Source organism: Podarcis melisellensis (assembly GCF_964234715.1).
Source record: "Podarcis melisellensis genome assembly, chromosome: 6".
Taxonomy (NCBI): Eukaryota; Metazoa; Chordata; class Lepidosauria; order Squamata; family Lacertidae; genus Podarcis; species Podarcis melisellensis.
Genome location: NC_138538.1, coordinates 49,558,954 through 49,582,623, shown reverse-complemented (window position 1 = coordinate 49,582,623; position 23,670 = coordinate 49,558,954). Strand labels below are relative to the sequence as shown.

The following is a 23,670-nucleotide window of genomic DNA, read 5'->3' as shown; positions in this document are numbered from 1 at the left end:
AGCCTCCCCTTTCAGGGGAGCCTCCCTGGAGTGGTCTAATTATTAAAAGTCAGTCTCAGAACTGTTGAGGAAATGAGTGTGTGCCTCCATTCTAAACAGCAAAACCTTCCCCTAGCTTACAGGGAAAGAGACCATTTTACCTGCTTTGTAGCCCAACATGTTCTGCTCCACTTTACTCCGCACCCTTCAAAGATGCAAGAAACAGCTGGATAGCTCAGTTGGCTAGAGTGTGGTGCTGATAATGCCAATGTTGCGGGTTTGATCCCTATAAAGGAATGCATATTCCTGCATTCCAGGGGGCTGGACTAGATGAACCCCAGCGTCACTTTCAACTCAATGATTCTAAGAAAGCAGAATGAAAGCAGATTTCATGGAAGGCTACCAAGTTTCCACTCTGTGGGCACATCATTACAGTACCTGTTCATGTTCTTGGATCAATATGACTTTATGCAACTCAAAGCGTAGCTGGTGTGACCTGAGCAATGCTTGCAGTCTTTTCCCACATGGCATTCCTACAGCACTAATACGAACTCTGCACAACTCATCCAGGCTCACTCACACCCCTGTCAATTGCAGTTAAGTGATGTGTTTGTATCAGATGAAGCCTCATGAGCTTGTTGTTTGCAGGGATTGAGTATACTGCACAATAAAATATGATATTCTCCAAATAATCCCAGGATGGATATTATGTAAGGTATCTGTCTGCACATAGATACCAGATAGTAGCGACAACAAAAACACACCCAGCTGTGGCATGGCACCATTGGGATCTGTATAGATAAGCTGCAACTTCCTCAGATGACAACAGGTGGCCTCTTATGAGTTTTTGTGAAAGAGTGGTACCTAAAGCCCAGAATACAGATATGTCTGCACATTAAACTATGAAAGAACACTATGTGCTGAGGTTAGCTAGTCCATAGCTGCCCAATGTGGTTGAAAATAAGGTTATATACACAAGGCCTAAAGTATCTATTTTCACCCATTTGACTTTTTATGTGGAAATACAGTATAAAGGTGCTCCAGTTTCCTTTTCTCACAGGAACTGCTCCTTATAAATCTAGGAGCTGATTTTTTCTGTGTGATTTCACCAGTAGCTGTTTGCTAACTATGGAAGCGACTCCAGGAACAAGTTGCACCAATCTGTAAGCATCCCTCTGCCTTTTCACTTGAGGGGAGGGGAGGGAGGGAAACACAGACACAGAAATCCAGACGTCTTTTATAGTTTTATTGCTTCCATGATATGAATAAGTCACAAGTGACTTGGAGGCTCATACATCACACCACCTCTTTCTTAGCTAAAAAGAAAGTTCAAACAATAGAAACTGCACAATTTAATAAAACTATGCCTGTTTCAAGCACATTAACAGGGTGGGCCCCTTCACCATCCACCGCAATGTGGTTCAGTCCCTCTGTAGGATGGGCCAGCAAAGACCCAGAGCTCACTCTAGTACTTTGTACTCCTTGAATGATATAGAAAGACTGTGTTTCTAAACTGCTGATGCCAGGGAGGTGACTGATAGTGAATGGCATGAACAAGGGTCTCTCTGTGAGATCTGTAAAGCACGTCGCCAGCCTCTGTCCATAACAGCTGCAGGCTAGGAAGGATTTGCTGTATTCCCACTGAAGCCTACGAAACAACTTGTAAAGTGAAGTTTCAGACATTGAAGAAATAGTCACAAAAATGGAACAGGCATTTAGTAATTATCACAAACAATTAAGTTTTCGCATTATTTCTGTAGGAAATGCCTGAAGGCAACTGTAAAGCTCCCAGCTATGATGATCAGACAAATGGTATACATCAGTGGGTAATTCCAGTGTAAACCACATTCCTTCAGAGTCCAAGGCTAAGGGAAATCAGGGAGCAGCAGAAGATCCTGCTATCTATCTCCTGTGCAACATCTTCGCTATCCCAAGGTATGCTATTGCTGGGTTACCTTGGGTAAAGTACTCTCTCCCTGTTTCAGTTCAGCTATCTGCAAATTATAGAACTGCAACATTTAATCTATTAACTGGTTTGATTACTCAGTTAAAACACTGAAGAAGTGTCCAGATTAATTTGGCAGATTTTTTAAAAAAGAGTATTACATTTAATACAAATACTTGTAAGAAATAGTGATGCCAAGCATAATCTTAACAGAGGCATCATCCTTTCCCATCAAACAAGAGGGAATGCCTCTTCTAAGATGATTTCAGCAATGACATACATGTGCACTGAGCAACGGAAGCATGATTTTATTTTATTTTTTGCTTCTGAACTATATACAAATCTGATTAATTGACTGAAACTCATATAATAAGCTTTCTTCTTAACTGGGTGACAGCCCTACTAAAATTGGAATAATTGCAAATTTTACATGATTATTATGAAGTTGAGAGAAATAAGATTTGTAAAATATTAGGAATACTCAGTTTTACCCTTTTGCACATGCAGTTGAGTTAACATTTGCCAATGAGCAATGTCTGTTTTTCTCCTCTGGGTAGCAACCTTAGCTCAGAATGGATGTGGACTGAGGGCATAGCCTCTGTGTATCAGTGATCCTTTCCTGACAAATGTTCCTCTTTTGCACATGTCGTAGGAACGGTACATGACTAATGGGATAGAAAGTGCATGCACTTAGGGGCAGCAAATGCACTAAAATAGCATAGATTGGCAGGAAAGAGAGTTCAACCCACCTCTTATCACTCTACCATTACATCCAGAAAAGTGGCAGTGGCTCCATTTCCACTCTGAGAATCCACAAGTGTAGCTCTCTGGCCAGGACCCTGAGGTAACTGATCCAGGGCAGGATAATAAAATGGACTCAACACAGAGCACAGGAACTAACAACATTATCATCTTAATACTTTTTCAGCACATCACTCTTGATGGACTAATGCCATAGCCTTGCTTTCTGTGTGGCTTGATTGCCAATAGGAGGCTTAGCACTGGTCAATATGGTGGAGGCCTGCTCCCCAATTCTACAACTCGTTCACACTCTTTGGGCCTATCATAACACACACATACCTCCCATCCAGGCTATGTACAGTGATGAATGAATGACATATTTTTCAGAAACTTCTATAATCTTGGAAATTTCTCATTGATTCATGTAGCTGAAATAGCTCTCCCAGGAACGCTGCAAACCCAGCTGCAGAAACTACCGAAGTGGAAGTTAAGATGATTTGAGTACCAGTTCAAAGTGAACCAGTGTGACTTGGGGAAAACAGAGCATTTGGGGGCAATTATGCTCCACTCTTCTGGCCTGGGCAGCAATTCCAATTCAGTTTTGAATCTCACAAGAAAGCATTCAAGTAGGCAAAATTTGGATGCTTAGCAAACCAGGTCTGACATTTCTGAAAACAATCAGGAGGCTAGTGGAGCAGATAAACAAATAATAGAGATGTATTCAAATGCACTAATTCCAATACAAGAAGGGCTGGCTACAAATTCAATACTTCACACTCCAGCTCATTACTCTCAGCCAACAAGGGCTAACAAACAAAGCAGCCATCCTCCCCTATGAGGAGCTGCCATTCAAGCCTGACACACTTTGATGCACATGCAAGGAAAACTGCACACTTGGGAAGCTCTGCCAGGCTCAACTCAACTCCTGCCCAGAGTATGTCAGCTTGTGCGTTTTGGGTCAGTAAAAGTTAAAAATGCCAACATTCAGGAAATGCTTTTACCTTAAGTAGTCCTACACAGGTACAGGGTCAGTGGAGGCAGAGGTTAACTAGCCTGGGGACTTAAGTTAGCTCTTGTATCATTAACTAATTCCGTAACTATGCTCTTACCTTTCCAAATGACCCTGAAAAACAATTATGGAAATGCACACTCACATTGCAGAATACAGGGTAACACCACTGGCATACACAGAATAAACATTCTTCATGTCTATCTGCATAACAAGAGTTGTTCAGATTCTCATATCCTCTCTGTACAAGGGAAAGGCAAGCCAATGATTTTAATGCACTGTTGAACCTCACGTCAATGCAAAATATATTCGTATTTTAGAAGAGGAGGCGTAAGAGCCCCTGAGAAAGCTTCTTGGGTGCACAGATGCCCAGACAAATTATGCCATTTGACCCTTCCCACTGTTTGGTCACTTTGCACAATATATTTCTAACCTTTCCAAAACAAATGGAATACACTTGTGCAAATAGTGCATCTGACACTTAGCGCACAGGAATACAAATACACCTCTCTGTCCTCTTTAAAAGGATGCAGAAGGATTTGGTAACAGACTGAGTTAAACACCTGACACATGGAAGCTAAAAATGGGGTAATTGCAGGCCAGGCAATTTCTATCAGTATCTCCAGAGGAGCTTAAACACTATCAAGGTAGTAACCACTTAAAATAGAATACAACCGAATGAGTGTAAAATTTCTGGCACCATTAGTTGCTGAACACTGGTGAAACTTCATATTTTAGGACAATTTCTGACCTGATCCAAAAATAAATTATTCCCTCCCCAAGCAAAAAAACAAAAACAAAAAAGTACAGAACACTTCAGAACCATGATGCAGATGCCACAGAAAACAAATATTTTGGGGTTTCTTCCAGTAGGGCCTGTGGCTATCCTACCAAACAGTAGAAATCCCTCAGCACATTGAAGTGAGTTCTGTGAACAATGGCTAAAAATGCAGCCTGGTGAATGTTGGCAGCAGTGGCTGCTGCATGAGAAGCAGGGAGTCTGAAGATCCAATAGACCTCTCAATTGCTCCATCTAGGGTAAAGTGAGGCCACAATACTTTTAAATTATAGCAGCACCAACAACAGACAATTCTTGGACGGATTCAAGCCCTGCAAAGGGGCTGTGGCTGGCACAGAGGCAGGCTAAGTGCAACACCAGGTCAGGTGTCCCATGGGGCTGGTGCACAGGCCAGGCTCCACTTGATATATTTAGTGTGATTCTCAAGAGTTTCTTTATATATATATATGTATGTATACATATAAAATAATGCATTGGACATTCAAACACCGCTGCCTCTGGCCTGGCTCCTGTTCCCATTTGGCACAATTTTGTTTTGTTTTACCACTCTGTTTGTTCTCTCCAATGATATTCCATCTCAAGCACAAGATCCTCTTGCAGTTCCGAGTGTGCGACCTGCCCCCTCAGGCCAATAGCCGCTGCTCCCCTGTGAGCCCTGGTGCAGGCAGGCAGAGCAGGCCAGGGAGACTTTTCAAGGGCACCGTGTGTCTCTAAAAAGCCGGGATTCTTGCCAAGGACCTCTTGCTGCCCTTGTCCTCAGCTGTATGCATGTAGCTGTGCAATTCCGCACACTGGCTGCGCCTCCTCATATTCCACTGGTGAGGTCTGTGATTACTCGAGCTTTCACCAGCTTTCGTAGAAACTCCTTCTCCCGCTGTATATTGTGCGTCCAGGACTGCAGGGGGTGGGGAGTGGAAAAGGAAAGAGAAAAAAAGAAGAAGTGAAGAAAAAGTCAATCACTGCCCCATTTCAGGTTTGTAAAGCACTATTGTTAGTCTCAGAGCTCCGATCACAGAGGCCCGATCAAGACTTTGCCCTATACAGGTGCATTCAAAGGCTTTTTGCTCTTGAGGCATCATTGTGACACTTAAAAAAAAAAAAAAAAAGGAATAGCTGCTCAGCAGCCACATGTCATGGTGCAGCATGCTTTCTCTTAAATTAATCCAAAATCCTTTGCCATATTATTGTTATTATTTATTACCCCTGAAGGACCAGGTGTGCAGCCTGGGAGTCATTTTGGACTCGCAGCTGTCCATGGAGGCGCAGGTCAATTCTGTGTCCTGGGCAGCTGTTTATCAGCTCCATCTGGTAAGCAGGCTGAGACCCTACCTGCCTGCAGACTGTCTCGCCAGAGTGGTGCATGCTCTGGTTATCTCTCGCTTGGACTACTGCAATGCACTCTACGTGGGGCTACCTTTGAAGGTGACCTGGAAACTACAATTAACCCAGAATGCAGCAGCTAGACGGGTGACTGGGAGCGGCTGCCAAGACCACATAACATGGGTCTTGAAAGACCTACATTGGCTCCCAGTATGTTTCTGAGCACAAGAGTTGGTGCTGACCTTTAAAACCCTAAAGGTCCTCGGTCAAGCATACTTGAAGGAGTGTCTCCACCCCCATCATTATACCCAGACACTGAGGTCCAGCACTGAGGGCCTTCTGGCAGTTCCCTCACTGCGAGAAGCCAAGTTACAGGGAACCAGGCAGAGGGCCTTCTCAGTAGTGCCACACGCCCGGTGGAACACCCTCCCATCAGATGTCAAAGAGAACAACAACTACCAGACTTTTAGAAGACATCTGAAGGCAGCCCTGTTTAGGGAAGCTTTTAATGTTTGATGGATTACTGTATTTTAATATTTTGTTGGAAGCCTCCCAACAAAATATTATTTAATATTATTCCCAAAATATTATTTCCAAAAACATAACATGTTTTGCAATAAATGATCGGAAAATGTGCTGGCAAAATGTGGGAGAACATTTGCTTCAATGCAACATCATCTAACCTCCTCACAAAGTTTCTTATAATGTTTGTTAAAACATTTTCTTGGTGTTTCTATTCTTTGAACACCACATTTAAATCTAAAGGTGAAAATATATAAAAGCCAGAATTACAAATTTGGGATTAAATTGCATTGCATTCCAACAGTTTCTGGAGGCACCTGCTGAAAGCAGCATAATGTCCTTTTCTATGGAAGTAATGTGATGATACAGAGCAATGCAGTGGTTTGTAGTTCTCCAGGAGCTGTTATTTTCTGGATCAGCCCCTATGATGAATGCAGCTAAATAAATAAAATAGAGAGCTTCATGCAGCGCATAAAACTGCAGCCAGACTATATTCTTACAGCCTCTCACTTCCAGCTCTTCTTGATTATGCCCTAACCAATCATTCAGATGCATCTTCAACTATAGCTTCAGCTGCAGAAACAATTGACATATATTCTATTAACATTGCCTGAAAACAATGAATGCAAATGCCTTTCCCTCGACCAAGAAAAGACATTCCTCTCCTGTTCTAGCACCCCCAAATAGTGCATTACCAAGACTTCTTTCCTTTCATCTACTTCTTTATGGATGCTAGAAAGCAAACAGAAGCTGAGCTTGAGAATACTGGGAGCTGTACTGTATCTAATAGGTTAATCATGCAGAACATTTCAGAGATGGTTATTACTGGGCCATGAAGACAGCTAATCACTATCTCGTGCCGTGGCTGGCAGAGAGTGAGCAACAGAGGCAGAGCTGAGGTCATTGGTATGTAGCCTCTGTTCTCCATAAGGCTAAGGAGAATCTGCCTAAAATCTCAGTCTTCTCTGAATCAGAGTTACACTTGCCAAGCAGGCATGCACTAACTACAGCTTGTTGCAAAGTGGTAAAGTTTGAGTAACAAATCCCAGAAGCTGCTTGTCTGAGTTACTCAGTATCTTCAGCCAATACCACAGTGACAAATCCTTTGCCTCAGAGAGATACAAGCCTCTCTCTATATATATGTGATGTGGTTTAGTCATGCTGGCCACATGACCCGGAAAGCTGTCTGTGGACAAACACCGGCTCCCTCGACCTGAAGTGAGATGAGCACCGCACCCCATAGTCAAGTTTGACTGGACTTAACCATCCAGGGGTTCTTTCCTTTACTTATGCTCCCCAGCATAAACTGAGTCATATACAGAGGTACCTCAGGTTACATATGCTTCAGGTACTCTGCTAGCCCAGGAATAGTGCTTCAGGTTAAGAACTTTGCTTCAGGATGAGAACAGAAATTGTGCTCCGGCGGCACGGCGGCAGCAGGAGGCCCCATTAGCTAAAGTGGTGCTTCAGGTTAAGAACAGTTTCAGGTTAAGTACGGACCTCTGGAACGAATTAAGTACTTAACCTGAGGTACCACTGTATACATGAATGCACTGTCACTATTCAAACATTATTAGTCTTCTAACAAATAGGCAAAATAAGCACATCATCAACTAGGATAATTGCAGTAAAACCTCTGATGTTAATACCCAATGCCCCTTGTTTTACAAAGGAAATTAGGATGCACTGTTGGAAGGAGTACAGAAATTCCCAAAGAGGGACCTGGGCAGATAGGCATCTTGCCCAGCTGACAGAAACAGAAAGCTGGAAAGTGAATGTCAAACAGTCTCAAACAGACATAGGGACCAAGTTTAGAAAAAATGCATATTACAGAAATCTTTATCCATGGGTCTCTGATCTTTCTCATCATATCCACAGCCCCAGTGTCATTCATTGACAGCTGCCTCTAATTATGAAACTTCTCTTTATTGTAATGGCAGAACACAAAGTAGCCTTCTCATCTCTGCATCATGTGTCATGGCCTCACACTGCCTGACCCAGCCTTTTGGCACATGATGAAGACTGATAAGTCACACCAAACCTGCCTTAGGGGTAGTGTTGGATCTTTGCATTTAACATGTGGGATTCTGGGATATCATATGCAAATAAAACACAAATCCCCAGGATCTATTTCACCCTGGTGAACATTCCACCATGCCAAGAGAGCTATGTAAACTGATACCTGGACTGAATATTACTGATACTGCATATCATTGCAACAAGCATCTGTTGTTTTAATATTAAGGCTGCCATGTTGAGCATCTACTTGTGGTACCACTGAAAAGGCTGCATTAGCTATGTCTGTCATTTGCCATAACAGTTGCTTCCCTAGCTAAAAGCTTTTCCAGGGATCTGGGAACAAAGTTGCAGTTGTTGATCTTGGTGACACTATTTGCCACAAGTGAGCCCCTCACCTGCATCAAGAAACACAGCAAGGTGCCATGGTCCACATAAATAATTTTAGCTAAGTGATGGGACATACCAATCTGAGGGGAAAAGAAGAGGCTCATCCCCGCTCCATCTATGGTTACCAATTATAGAAGAAAATCTTCTTACTGCAAATGGCTAATCAGGCAAATAAAACTGCATTCCTGCATTTAGCTAAGATTAGAAGAGTGAGGATAAGGTGGGAGTGATGAACTGAAACCCATGCTGTCCTTTCTGAGAAAGAAAGATGACCAAGTAGGCAGAGGCATTTGAAACACATTGGCTACTGATGTCACTGGTGGAACTGAGCCTCCCATGAGAACATATATACTACAGAGGGAACTCCATCACAGGGCTGTCCATTACTTGGAGCATGTAATGAATGGGAAGCCATTCCAAAAAAGTAATTAACCCTACTTGGGATGCCTCAGACAACATGGTAGTATGAACCATTTCCCTCTTACTGCTAGTTATGACTTGGGATGAGTTACACTAGTCACAAATTATGTTCAGGTGGCTTAGAAAGAGTGCATTGTCTACTTCAGCTTTCCCATCTGTCCTACTACCACAGGTGGGTCATTTCCAGCCTGATTTCCTGCTAATGGTGGGGTTTCCTGTTACTCTTTGCAGTGAGGCAGAGCTATCTGCAATCAAATGCATGTGCCAACAACAGCAGGGGTGTCAGGAGAATGTGTGGTTCAGTGGAACACAAAATTGATTTAGCTCCCTGGTTTCATGTTCTGTACCTCATTGGTCCTGTTCGCTAGGCTCTTGCTGCAGTGAACTGACTCCAGTTATGGCAGATGACTTGAACTGATTAGAAGGATTTAGCCACGTGATGGTAACATACCCCAAACTCTCTTTTGTCAGTATAAGGAGCATAAACCCAGGGCTTCTACAGAAGAGCCATGCTGTCAGAACAATATTAGCCTCAGGCAACCCATGATTATTATTATTGGAACTGAGCCCTGGAGAAACATGCTTGTAGCCTGCTAGACAAACTTCTCAGCCCACTCCTTTCATGCTCCCCCTTTCCCAGTCTCCCATTTCCAATGAGGACTCTGAACTGTTCTCAGTTGTGCAAACAAACCTGCTGAAGGTCTGAGGGGATGGCAGAAATTACAGATTTCTGTGTTTTCCAGCCAGAATGCTCCATGTGGTGTAAAAAATCTCTTCCTGCTCTCTGGGGATCAAGATAGGATTTCCTCTGTTTACAGTCTTGATTGGACTGTCTGATATTGTGCTCTGTCAGTGGTAACAGGAGCAATAGGAGATGATAGAAATCTGCTCTGCAAAACAAAAGGTGAAATGCATTCCTTGGAATTCTGGGTGCATTCACTGTAAGCAAGCGTGAAAGAGTGTGGGCTGGGGCAAGGGGAACAATAGGAGGGGCCAACGTAACATGAACTCAGTAACTGTCCCTTCATTTGCATTTTTATTTAATTATCTATGTAGCCTTTAGAATGTCTTAAATACGTGCAAATGAATAACATCCACTTCCTCTTTTATATAAGGTACTGCTTCCATGTACAAATAGCAAATGGAGAACTGTGCCAGGTTTGATAATGATGTGTGATAAACCAACTCAACAGGAGGAAAAGCTGCCCAGCTACAGCCAATTAGCCTCACTGCAGTTGCTGGACCCCTGTTATCAGACATACTTATCTTGATGACCAGCACACCAAAATCCCATAAAGATTAAATCGCAGGAGGAAAACCTATAAGAAGACAGCCCTGTTGCTTAAGAATGGCAGGCTGGGAGGGTCGTTTCCTGAAATGCCCTGATACTAATGCATTTGCCACCTGACAGAAAGCCAGCCATATGTCCAGGAAACTGTGCTGCTGCCTTGTAGCAGGAAAAGCTCCCTATTGACCATCTGTGGACACCCAACTCTACCTTCCCCTCCCCTGAGGTTAAGTAGCTCTTTTCTGGCTAATGAGCCACACGCAGGATCATACCTGTCAAGTTATTTTGTGCTGAACTTAGTATTTAATCTCCACTTTCTTTTCCTGCATGCCTCTTGTATGGAAGTTTCAAACAGGGACATTTTTCAAGTACACATAGGGAAGCATAATCTGAAGCTATGGGAGGGAGGGGGTGGAGAGTGGCCAGAGGCAAGGGATCTTAGGGTCTCTGGACATCTAATACTGAGGAAAGAGTGAATTTTGGCAGAGGTGTGAAATGCTGAATCTGCTGAAATGCCTTCTTCCACACAAACATTTACAAGTTCTGTATGTGTTTACCCTCAGCTCTACAGCTGAGGAAGGGAAACAGAAATGACACTCTTAATCAAGTCATATTCTTGAATTAAAAACCTGGGGGTTCACTTGGATAATTTATTTGAAGACATTGATGGGCATTACTCAGCATACCTACTCTTTGGTTCTTCTTGTCTTTTATAGCTCAATATTTAGTACATTTACTAAAAAGTAAACCCAAATGAGCAAAATGGGACTTACGTCTTGTCAAAATGGCTGTAGGGTTAAACTAGGGCACTCTAGGCCCCTCTATATCGCCCTTGGGCCTCTCCCCATGCCCTGTCCTTCATTGGCCCTGCTCCACCCCTCCTTTTGCCTGGCTGGAATGTGCCCTTGAAGAGTGATAATGCCTCTAACTTGCCTGGATGGAAAACTGCACGTGCAGAAATGCCTAGGGAATGGCCTCAGTCTAGCCCAGAGGTTTTCAACCTTTTTGAGTCCACGGCTCCCTTGATCAGCTACATTCTTTCTGTGGCTCCCCTATGGGGAAACACACTTCACACCTCAGAAATCCAGTTATTTCAACCCTTGCCTGCAGATCCAGCAGCCCATCGCCCCTTTTTGAACACCCTCTGTTGTGGAGTGTTCCCTCAGCATCCTTTCCTCTCCTCTCCCCTCTCCTTGGGAGTCCTGCGGGCAGCCACCATGGCCGCTCTGGCCTCTGAGCTACCCCCCACACACCCCAAAGAGAGGTGACTCCTCACATCACCCCACAGGAGCCTGGGAAGAGGATGCCTCCAGTCTTAGCAGCCCGATGGAGACTGGCAGAAGGTGAATGTGAGGCCACCAATTTACTCACCTTGGGAGGTAGCAGTGGTGGCAGCAGGAGCTGCTGGGCATGCATGGCGGAAAGGCAGAAAGTGCCCCTTCAGCACCGAGCATTAAGCTCCCAGGCACACAGCAAGCACAAGAAAGGCCAACATGGCACCTGCCTGCCTGCCCGCCCGCCTGGCCTCTCACTTGTCTGTCCATTCCCAACAGCAAGGGCTGATAGACTCGCTGGCTGGGCTCCCTCATCCACTTGCTTGCTTATCTGAGGCTGCCTCTGCTCCTGGCAACCAGCACCCCTCACCAGCCTGTGGAGCTTGGAGCCAGGGCTGCTACAACGAACAGCCGCACAAGCCTTTGGGAGGCAGAGACGTAAGAGGGCATCAGAGGAGGGAGGGAAGGAAAGAGGGACAGAGGCCAGTATTGTCTGCGGTACCCCGACCATCATTCAAGGCACACTGGTCTACTGTACAAGGGCAAGAGTCACAACTGTTGCTACACCCATTTTTTGCCTCTAGCAATGCTCACCACTGACATGCACACTCTGGAAGGTTGTCCATGAGGTAATGTGGCCTTTGGGTTGAAAAAACATTTCCCACCCCTTGGACTACAGTTTTAATGCAGTGAGGAGCTGACACTTGACTGCTCAAATGATGTTAGTTAGATGTGAGCAAGTAACTTTACACCAAGATTAAACTAGATCTGGGTAGGAGGAACCAATTCTCCTATTGAGAGCTCTTGAGATTCAGCTTGATTCTGCCCCCATGTGGCTGGCAAAGGATGTGCCTTAGGAACAAGAAATACTACTATTGATTGGGAACCATGGTACTGTACTGCTTTTTAAAAACCACTTTCTATAGTGGGGAATGCATTCAAAAGGACACTTTTAGCTATATAAATTACAAGTGCAAGAGTGTTTAAAAATGCAAATTCTACATTCAAGTTATGCCAAAAGTCTGCAATCCCCCAAAATTGCAATTGCATTAGGAAAATGTGGCATATTTCTATATTTTTCTAATTTGACTGCTCTATTAATGTGGTAGAAGTATTTAAAATTCTGAATTATTCATTTCCACCCAGAGAATTCCCCAGGGAATTATCAAAATCAGAGAAGCAACAGGTTATGTACGCAGAAGGACAAACTGGGGAGAAGATGAGGGATGATGACACTACTAGAATCTGTAGGGAAGCTATTGCTTCACCCTGATTATTAGAAACACTACTCAGGCCCTTTCTGGCTTTCAAGAATGTTATCAACAAGCATGGTTAATGGCCAATGATGATGAGAGTTGAAGTTCAGTAACATCTGGAGGGTCAGAGGTTCCACACACCTGCAATAAAGGATCATTTATGCTAGTCTGTTTTTTTACCAAGGAGCAGAAAAAAAGCCCAAAAGCAGAAAGTGTGTGTGTGTGTGTTTGTAACTGAACAGACAGATAGATAAAAGGTGGGGTGAGTGGGTGGGGTGGGGGGAAGAGAATGAACCACATCAGTCATCACTGCAGGTGCCTAAAAATGTACTATCCTTTTGCAGATCACAATGCCTCAACCCCTTGCCTCCCAAAAGTGACCGTTCTTTCAGCCAGTGATGTTTCTTGCATTTCCAGAGCTATTCACCAGGAAGGCTTGAAGAGCAGCTATGCTGCCAGACCATAAGTCATTAGGCCAGGTTTATATAATGTTTTGAAAGGAGTTTCGCTCTTCATACTTACCAGCAATTACTGGGATTCACTATGGATAACAATGTGGCACATATTTTCTCATACTTCTTTAACTAATAGTGACACAAGAAAAAACCCAACCCCAGTATTGTTGGTCTGCTTCTCATCACACTAACATTTGAACATTATGGCACAGACTCAACACTAGCTCCGTCCCTCCCAGTTTTTCCAGTAAATGTATTTGCATACCTTTGTATGTTTCCTGTGATTTGCCTCCCTTTCAGAAACTAAGAGTTATATGTTTAGTTTTGATGATGTGTAGACAAACTAAGGCCCGGGGGCCAGATCCAGCCCAATCACCTTCTAAATTCAGCCCACGGACAGTCCGGGAATCAGCGTGTTTTCCCATGAGTAGAATGTGTCCTTTTATTTAAAATGTATCTTTGGGTTATTTGTGGGGCATAGGAATTCATTCATTTCCCCCAAAAAATATAGTCCGGTCCCCCACAAGGGCTGAGGACAGTGGACCGGCCCCCTGCTGAAAAAGTTTGCTGACCCCTGATCTAAAGCTAAAATGTAAGGGTCAACCTAAATGTAATGACAGCAGTTCCAAACGGTTAAGCACGGAACTATCCCAGTAATGAAAAAGAGATCATATTTTTTTAAAAAAACAGAAGAGGCTGATGGATGAGAGAATCTGTTTTTGTTGATAGTTGGATACTACGTCACAGAGCACACCCACTGAAATCAAGCAACAAATTAGTCAACCCTGTATCTTTTATTACCGATTTGGAAACTATTTTGAGCAATGGAAGAGCTGCATATTTGTTTTTTAAAATAAAATTAATATAATACTTTTTTTAAAATAAAACTTCCCCCATGGTTTACCTCCTTTCAGCCCCCTTCCCTAGGAACATTTTCTCGTATCTACTGTCACATCTGGTGTTAGAGCTCAGGCTGGGAGAAATGTGTTTGCAGAGAGCAGCTGATCAGGAGGCAAGTTCTGTACTCCTGAGCTACACCCAGCCCTTTTCTTTGGAAATCAGATACCCACATCTATCTTTCTACATTACTAGGGTTGGCAAATAAACACCCCCTGGGATAGGTGGGGTGCATGGGTGTGTGATTAAAGCCCCACTATCGAAATTACAGGAGACAAGCTGCGGCATAGAGGCCAACCTAATTTTACAAAGCCCCTGACACCTTTCCAAGTTGCCCTGTTTTTCCATCCTATCAGAATTCCTTCCTTCCTGTTCTTTCTCCCTATCTTTTCCTAGGTTCTTAAGAGTGTCTGACTCCTTACTTTTAACAAATGGAAGAAGTAGTAACGTATTTTACTTGATAAAAAACAACAGATTTTAAAAGATCCTTTTCCTGTCTGGATAGCTTGGGAAAAATACTTTCTTTTTCAGCTGTCTCAGAACAAACTGGCAGGTTTCTGCCATATGTATATGTTACAGTCACACTAAAGTCAGAGGGTGGTATTCAACTAGGCTTTATCTGGAGTAGACCCATTGAAATTATGAATATACCTAAATTAGGTCTATGGCTTTCATTATGTCTACTCTGAGTAAAATGGTAGTCGAATGCCATCCAACTAAAACAAAATCTTTGAATATTTATTTGAAAATAACCCCATTATATTATAATTTTATGATGTTTAAATGCATTTTTCTATACCACCATGGTATTTTTTAAGAGCTGGCAGTTCGGAAATATTCTTATAAATAAAAATCAAGCCAAGTCAGGTTCACTGCATAGGACTGGGAATTCTATGCATGGTGAAAACTGAAGCAAGGTCACCTTTATTTTGGATAAGTTAATCCAGGACACTTTTGTTTCTGGTTCTGCCCATTATACTTTCTGGATTCACCCACTGCCTGAATGTGACTATAGAAAAAAAAGGTTGACCTAGATTATAGAAACTGGGGGGGGGGGGGGATCACTGCAGAGGAGTGTTCTGGGGCAAATAAAAAATAGCAAACTTGTTTCCAGGTTGTTCTTTGTAAATTATGTGGACATTTGTTGTAAAACAGGACTGAGTAACCTAGCTCATAGGCCTGATCCAGTACCACAAGCAAATTTTCCTGCCACACCTAGTCCCCACTGATCTTGGCAGTGGAAGAAAATATATAAATGTAGACAAAGCGCCGGAGTGGGTGGAGCTTAGCACCCTGTTTGAATTGCAAATTGCCTTCTCCCTAGTCATCAGACTGATCATCTGATGAGCAGAAATGGGGAAATAACCCCCCTCCTCAGCCAATCAACAGGGTTCAGCAGAAGAACTGCCTCACCTTCATAAAGAGAACAGTTTTACAAGTAAAATAACAAACAATTCTCATAACGAAGTATTTCTCTCTTTTTCAGTTAGATTGTGTATGGAATACGTTTGGGACCAGTGTTGTACATACAGCCTATACAACTGTGGATCAAACAGACTTCTACAGTATGTTCTATATAGTGGCCATACTGATAAGACAACATACTTCCAGTGTCGCTTTGATTTTCTCCTTTTTTTCAAGAAGCAATATATTTCTCTATTTCCTCCAGCAGCATTGTAAACAATGCCAGCTTTGCCACCCTGGAGCAACTGGTATATGCATTCGCATTAGCAATGTAATCTTTTAGTGTTATTTTTTTCTACTCAGAAAAAATAACCCTAAAGTCCTGTCTGTGTAGTGTTTGCTTTTGGGTGGAGATGCTTTTGCCTAGTCATAGTCATTTTTGCTATACTAAAATTATGGATTCCTCAAGTATATTATCTTGACAAATATCATTTCTAGAGGAAGGAGGACTCAAAAGGAACTCAGGAATGCTTTCCTTCTTGTCTGAATCTAGAGGAAAATTAAGAGTCATACATGGAAGACTCTAAACAGTTTCAAAATGACTAAGGAAGACCCTTCTACTATGTTGGTGAAGGTCATTTTGATTTTGAGCCTTACAAGGTGCTTGTTTAACAAAATTTTGCTAAAGGCCTCATCAATCAGTTATGCCTTCACTTATTGACTAAAAGCACTGAAAGGCGGGATCAAGCTCATATCTCACAAAACAACTATGTCAAATGGCACCTGAAATTTTGTTTCATAAGATTTGGTATACAAGCGTTAAGGATTGGGCTCCCTGCCCAACAGCGCAGTACCCCCTGTACTCCCTCTCAGTGACCCTGAATATTAGATAAACACCTGTTTAAAAAAAACACCACACACCTCAACCCTTTGGTTAAACAAAGTAGACAGTGTCTTTCATCAACAGCTTTATTTGCGTAGGCATTGTGCACATCACCTTCAATGTAAGCACAATCTCTCAGCCAACTTTATGCTCATGAGGACCTAAGATGAAAACTTGAATGTTCATATTTTTGGACCAAAACCAAGCACTTGCTCACATTTTAGATTTTCCAGTATTAGGAGTTATATATGAATTAGCTGTGGAAAAGGTAAAGACCAGCTGAGCTGATCACTGAGTCTTGGAAAGCCCTATGCATAGTGTTCCGCAAGCACCAATCAGTTAATTGTTGTGTTCTGCAAAGCCCTGTACACAGCATTTTGCAAGCGCCAGCAATTACCTTAAAGTCAGGGCTTGAGCAGCACTGTGCACCTAGCATCATACCATGGGGCTGTGGTAGATAATGATATGGCCTTCTGCAAAGGTGGTTCCTGGTGTGAAAGCTCCAACAGGGAGCCACTTGAAAAGGCATCTGGAGCAGGATAGGAGAGGCTTCATTGCTCTCAGATATCCTCTGTCCAATGAGATCCACTAGTCTGCCAGGACCATATTTAGGGATAAGGTTTTGCAGCTGTCATTCACTCTGCTGGACTCTTTCTCTGAATCTACAGAGAAGAGGTGTTCTTATCTTGCATTAACAGTGCTCAGTGTTTACTAGTTTTGCTTCCTGTCTGCAATCCTCCCAACCACCTCCCAGTGTTTCTAATTCTGGCAGTGGGCTGGATTGGCTACCTTTAAAGATCAGGGTCACCCTCATGGTAAGCAGGGGACCAAGGCTGTTACATTTGAAGTGGGTGTCCAATAATGCCTGTTGACTATAAGGCTATTGATGAGGGATATCTGTCTAGATTTTTTGGGAGATGTTTGATAACTATTACCATAAGGATGCAACTATGCAAATTTACTCATGAGCTGTCCCACTGAGTTCTGTGAGTCCTACCTGCTCCATCTAGGCTGGATGCTTCCTGGATGATTGCATACCTTCATATACATATAATTTACACCACAGATATGTAGCTGGTAAATGCATGATTTCACAGTAACATACTGTGCTTTCAGCATTTTTGCCCTTAAAAATCTGGCAAAACCTTCAGCCTTACATAGTGCAGCAGGTAATAGAAAAAGGCCATTTGTTTCTATCCTGAGGTTTTATCGCTCATGTCTTTGCACAGGAGGGGCCATCTCCACCCAGCTGCAAACAAATGCAATTCATTGGCTTTGTGTGTATTGAGAAGAAATTCCCTAGAGATGAGTCACTGGGTTTTTAAATGGTGTCCAGGGAGATGTCAAGCAGACATTGCGTGTAAATCAATGACACACCTTGAGTTAGGGAACACACACCGTAGCCTGCAGGTCTCTTCCCTCTAAGACACAGCACAAAAGAATTGCCGGTTGATGGACATTCCCAGAGAGGCTCCAATTAATGACTGCGCACATGCGCGTGCACGCAAATATACACTTTGGGGACTAGAATTTTCAATTTATTCCTATTATGTAAAAACAATGGAGATTTGGGCTGGGGTTCTTTTACCTTCCTGAACTGAGTTTAGCAGAGAGAGATATTATTTTTAGGGACACGGGTGGCGCTGTGGGTTAAACCATAGAGCCTAGGACTTGCCGATCAGAAGGTCAGCGGTTCGAATCCCCGTGACGGAGTGAGCTCCCGTTGCTCTGTCCCTGCTCCTGTCAACCTAACAGTTTGAAAGCACATCAAAGTGCAAGTAGATAAATAGGTACCGCTCCTGCGGGAAGGTAAATGGCGTTTCCGTGTGCTGCTCTGGTTCACCAGAAGCTGCTTAGTCATGCTGGCCACATGACCTGGAAGCTGTACGCCAGCTCCCTCGGCCAATAAAGAAGATGAGCGCCGCAACCCCAGAGTTGGTCATGACTGGACCCAATGGTCAGGGGGCCCTTTACCTTTACCTATATATATTGTTTAGAGCACACAGACCTCTTTTATCAGACTATTCCATCCTTCTCTTTTGTATCAGAACAGAAGTTCTAACAGGGCAGTACACAGGGCAGTACCAAGTGAAACGCAACAAGCAATTTCTTCTCATTTCCTAAAATATCATGGTGGGGAACCTCTGGTCTGTGGGATGAATTGAGCCACTAGCTCTCCCTGTTTGGCATGCAAGGCAGTTTCCCCCACGCCACACCCAGCTGCCCTGGGGCAGGTGGAGATGTGGCTGCTGATCCATGAAGAAAGCACGACTGAACTCCCTCTGCATAAACAGACGGGGAGTGGAGGCATGCCTTTTTCCAGGAGTGGGAAGTGGTTTCAATGAAACTACTGTCAATGGAAACCCTCCTGGAGCAAGTAGAGCCCTCACCACACCAGAAAGCAGGTTTTGGCTCTTATGTCATTGTGATGTCAAGTGATTGACAGGTGGGCAACCTCACCCACCTGTCAAATTTGGCCTGCAAAGCCAATCCTAAAAAAAGGTCTGTATTGCAGAGCCAGAAAGGTTCTCCATTCCTGCTATACATGATGCCACACTGGAAGCAAAACACACTTTGTGCTTAGTCACACAGGCCATCATTTTCAAGGTTCTCTCAGTCTTCTGTAGATTGATTTGTCTGAAAATTTACAGAAAATGCATTTTTGCTTGTTGTACACTGGACTTTACTCCCCTGTCCTATGACAAAACAGTTTAGACTCAGGTCATTCATTCATCCAATAGTTGTTTTAGGCCTCAAAAATGTTACGCCTACCTTCCTGGATGAATCCCAAAGACTCATTTTAAAAGGCATAGGTTTTAAGTTCAAATGAAACTGTTCAAGGCTTTACTGTACATGTAAATATTACTACAGAATAGAAGAAAGAAAATTATATTCAACACACCCTCATTACCCTTCCCTCCCATTGTTATGGATAATTGTGTCCCAAGAGCTATGATGATTAATTTCCTCCTCTCTTTCACAACACGTATAAACCTTGTACCTATTTGGCACTAACACTGATGTTCAAAAAGCTTCAAAGTTTCATAGATAGAACTGGCTCTTTATGGCATACAGTGGGATATCCTGCCAACAAGCACCTGTAACGTAAAAGGAGCATATAGAACCTTACATAAAGGTAAGTAAGGATACAACCTCAGCTGACCCAGTATCAAAAGGACAAAGCTGCTCTTTCCAGAGCACTGGTTATGAGAGACAATACATGTACCATGGATCACTAATAGCACAACATTCTTCTCACCTTTTGGCATTTGCATAGTCTACTGATCATGGAACACCAGTCTTGCAGCACTACAAACTCTCACTTGTTACACTCCTGGGAAAAGCAGAAGATGACAAACCAAGCCACTGCCCCTTTTACCTTTCATCTTAATTCCCAAGTGGCTAACAATTACTAGCTGCCATTAATATTAAAAAGTCGAGGCAAGGCAGAAATGCAATCCCCTCTCATGTAGTTAGATTCCATAATATTATAAACAATTAGTCCAGAGGGGAGAAGAGAAGGCTAGAGAAGAATTAAATATTGATACTTGGGAACAGATGGCTCTGCTTGTATTAGGGGAAGTGAAACCTAAGAGAACTTGGGTTTGAGAGGTGAGGATTAGCCTGGTACCTACAGACCAGATAATGAGAAAAGGCAATCTACGTGGGAGATGACGTGAAAGCAATTCATTCTTCATACCTCTTTCTAATGGTTCTGCATGTAACCTGGAATCCTTATGGGAAGGCAGAGATACTTCATAAAGGCTGGTCATCCTCCTGTACCTTTGTCTACAGAGCTCCTCATATATCAGTGAGCAGCTCCTCCATTAGTATGGTTTGCAGGTCGAGGATGCTTTAATGTTGGACTCTATTGAAGACTGGTCTGTCCATAACAGCTGCATTTGCCTGTCATTTTTACTGACAATCAGGTGCATCTCACAGATTACTTTACTCCCATTGCTCTGTCCCAGCTCCTGCCAACCTAGCAGTTAGAAAGCACGTCAAAGTGCAAGTAGATAAATAGGTACCACTCCGGCAGGAAGGTAAACAGCGTTTCCGTGCACTGCTCTGGTTTCGCCAGAAGCGGCTTAGTCATGCTGGCCACATGACCTGGAAAAAAAATGTCTGCAGACAAACACTGGCTCCCTCGGCCAGTAAAGCGAGATGAGCGCCATATCCCCAGAGTCGTTCGCAACTGGACTTAACTGTCAGGGTTCCTTTACCTTTACTGAAGACTGGTCTGTCCATAACAGCTGCATTTGCCTGTCATTTTAACTGACAATCAAGTGTGTCTCACAGATTACTTTAGTCTGTAGCAGACATAAGGCAAATATTCATCTCCATAAAACTTTTTGCAGCAAAAATAGTTCAGATATGGGACAAATTGTTTCACTGCTGAATAGGAGTAAGGAAGGGTAAGTTAATCTGTCCTGTCTTCTACACCAGAGGTGGGGAACCTTTTCAACCTGGTGAGCAGGGTCAGAGGCAAAAGTGAGTGGAGCAGCAAGTATAACTCCAAAGGCACCTGAGAAAGTGCAGAGTGGGGCCATTGAAGGGTACAGTCTGGGAAGAGTCCTGAGAGCCAGACAGAATGGCTTGAATAGCTGCATATGGCCCCTGGTCCTGTGGTTCCCCACCCCTGGTCCACATGTGTAATGCACAGGGGAGTATAGTCTGGTTTCCAAAGAGGTGAATATCTAATTATTCCAAAATGGTATTCCACTGAAGTAAAAACAACAACAACCAAACAAGTTCTACAATAACATAAAGACTACTAAATTAATTATGGAATGAGTACTCATAGCAAGAATATATTTGGTTAAAATATTGCCTGATTATAATTATAGATCTTAATTGTTTCGGCTTTGAAAATTCCCACCACTTGAGTTCAAACCCTACCATTTTCTCCCTTGGACAGTCAAAACCAACTCCCAGAGCTTTATATGTGTACATCAAATAAATACATATTGTGTGATTCAAACTGTCACAAAACTGTCACAATCCCCCACCCTCAGAACTCACAGAAATGTAGTTCCATTTAGGGATCTCCAATTAAAAAAACTTATTCATAGCCTCACACTATATGGTTTTTCAGCATTGTTCTGGGAAAACCATGATGGTTACAAACTATTTAAAACCAGTTTGGGTCTGTAGCTTGGATGTCGCTTAAGTAGCAATTGTAAGTTACATAAATGGAAAATGGCCAACAACGCCTTGCTAAGGCCCACATTGTTCTTCTAAACTATCTGTTCTCTATCACACTTTCCTGTACATTTTCCTTTATAATGGCTGGTCGGGAAGTGAAAAAAAAGAAAAGGATTCTGCTGTAAATGAATCCTTTGAGCGGTACCATGAAATATGAGCTTCCACTATTTGTATGAGTTCCTAGCAGCACAATATCCAGGTGATATTGGATTTGCTTTGTTGTCTTTCCTAGCTTCCTCCATGGAGGGAAAACCACTAGTTAACTATTTTGCTTCATAAATAGCTGGCTCAGTTCAAGGGTCCACAAAGTCTACCATCTTGTTTCTAAAAGTGGCCAATACATGCCTTCAGGAAACCAATGAGAAGTGTAGGAAGAGAGCAGCCCTCCCCCATTGTTTGTTTCCTGCATCTGGTATTCAGAGATATTCTGCTTCTGAACATGGATTTAGCTATCAAGGCTACTGCCTACTGAACATAGAGTACCTTACCTCTTTGATGGCAGACATCTTGATGTTTTCATAGTAATGTAGTGGTGCATTTGGAGAGCTCATGTCATAACCAAATCCAGCCACTGCTACCTCATCACAATTGTGGAGCACCATGGTTATTGCTACACTTCCCAGAGTAGGGATGTTCTGTGGAGGAAAGGGGAAGGAAGCACAATGCAAGCTATTAAGTTAAGTTTTCATTTTCTTAAGCAATAGCATTTTAATGGCACCCAAGTGTGTGTGTGTGTGTGTGTGTGTGTGTGTGTAACTAGTGCAAATCCCTATTGGAGCAGAATGTGGGAGCAAGTTGCACATGGGAAATGGGAAAGAAGGATCCATGGCAATTGACAAGAAGAAAAAGGGAGTTAATTGAGAAGAGAAAAATAGCTTTGCAGAACACAGATGGCGAGGAGGGAAGGAGAGAAGAAAGGATTTCAACTGGAATGGCTATGGAAAAACAAAAAGGGATCAAATACTTTCACAATAATCCCCGAGAGAAGAGCCACAGATCATAACTCTGGCATTGAGTGTTGATGGCACACAGCAGCTTCAAAGCAACTGAGGGGAGTCTGACAGAAGAGCAGTGGGCTGGATTCAACTAAGTAGGTGTGCTAGCAGGAATCAGTGCAATGAGTTCTGCTAGTGCAAGGCACTTTCTTCCCTCTCCTCCTCTCCCCTCCCCCCACATTGGCTCAGGGGTGGGAGGGATGGGGTCTGAAAAACCCCCAGAACAGCATGCAGGAGGAGGAGATATTCGATTATTCCACTGGGAAAGCTGAAATGTTTGTACTGATGGAAAAAATGGAAGAGCACAATGTTGAATCCTTCCCAGGATCTTTAAACGAGGCCATTCAGTATTAATGGATCATTTTATTTGTTGTTGGTTCACTTCCTGCTGCTAACAATATGAGGTGGGAGCTGTTTAATAAGTTGGGTTCTGTTGTTAATTAATTATTTAATAAATAAATGTGTATACATTCAAGAGCTAGAACAATAAGCCATTCGAACTAATATGAGAATAGCAATGTGTGTGTCTTCCCTCTGTAGAAGGTTTCCAGTTACTCAGACTTCTTTCAGATGTTGTCACTAGCAAAAATCAGGAGTACCTTAGACTTTAGAGGACAGTACAAACTTCCGCCTTACTATAGTTCTGCCACTTGTCTCATTCTTCTCTCACTGCCTAGCTGCTCAAGGAAGAATCTGTACCAAGGTGATCCTTAATGCAGAATATCTTGCTCCAGATTATGTCTGCCTTAGAGCAGGGGCATATAATTCAAAGCATTCTGAGGGTGACTTTTACACTTTTATTAATGTAAGATGGTGACATCAGTAGATGTAAGATGTTTGGGTAGCATTTTGTAACACAGTTTTGTCTGTAT

General features: G+C 42.9%; 1 protein-coding gene across 8 annotated transcripts in view; it reads right to left on the bottom strand.

Moving 5' to 3' along the window:
* Positions 1–4,121: 4,121 nt before the first annotated feature.
* Positions 4,122–23,670, bottom strand: part of ST3GAL3 (ST3 beta-galactoside alpha-2,3-sialyltransferase 3) — a 178,899-nt gene continuing 159,350 nt past the window's right edge. For 6 of the 8 annotated variants that reach the window (XM_081916226.1, XM_081916227.1, XM_081916225.1 and 3 more), the window contains 2 exons: positions 22,292–22,438; positions 4,122–5,368 (listed from right to left, as the gene is read on the bottom strand). In XM_081916226.1, coding sequence (XP_081772352.1) covers positions 5,279–5,368; positions 22,292–22,438 — 237 coding nt within the window. In that variant the 3' untranslated portion in view covers positions 4,122–5,278. Of the gene's footprint in view, positions 5,369–9,832; positions 10,032–22,291; positions 22,439–23,670 lie in introns of all 8 variants that reach the window. The other 2 variants (XR_014169556.1, XM_081916229.1) reach the window with 2 other exon arrangements.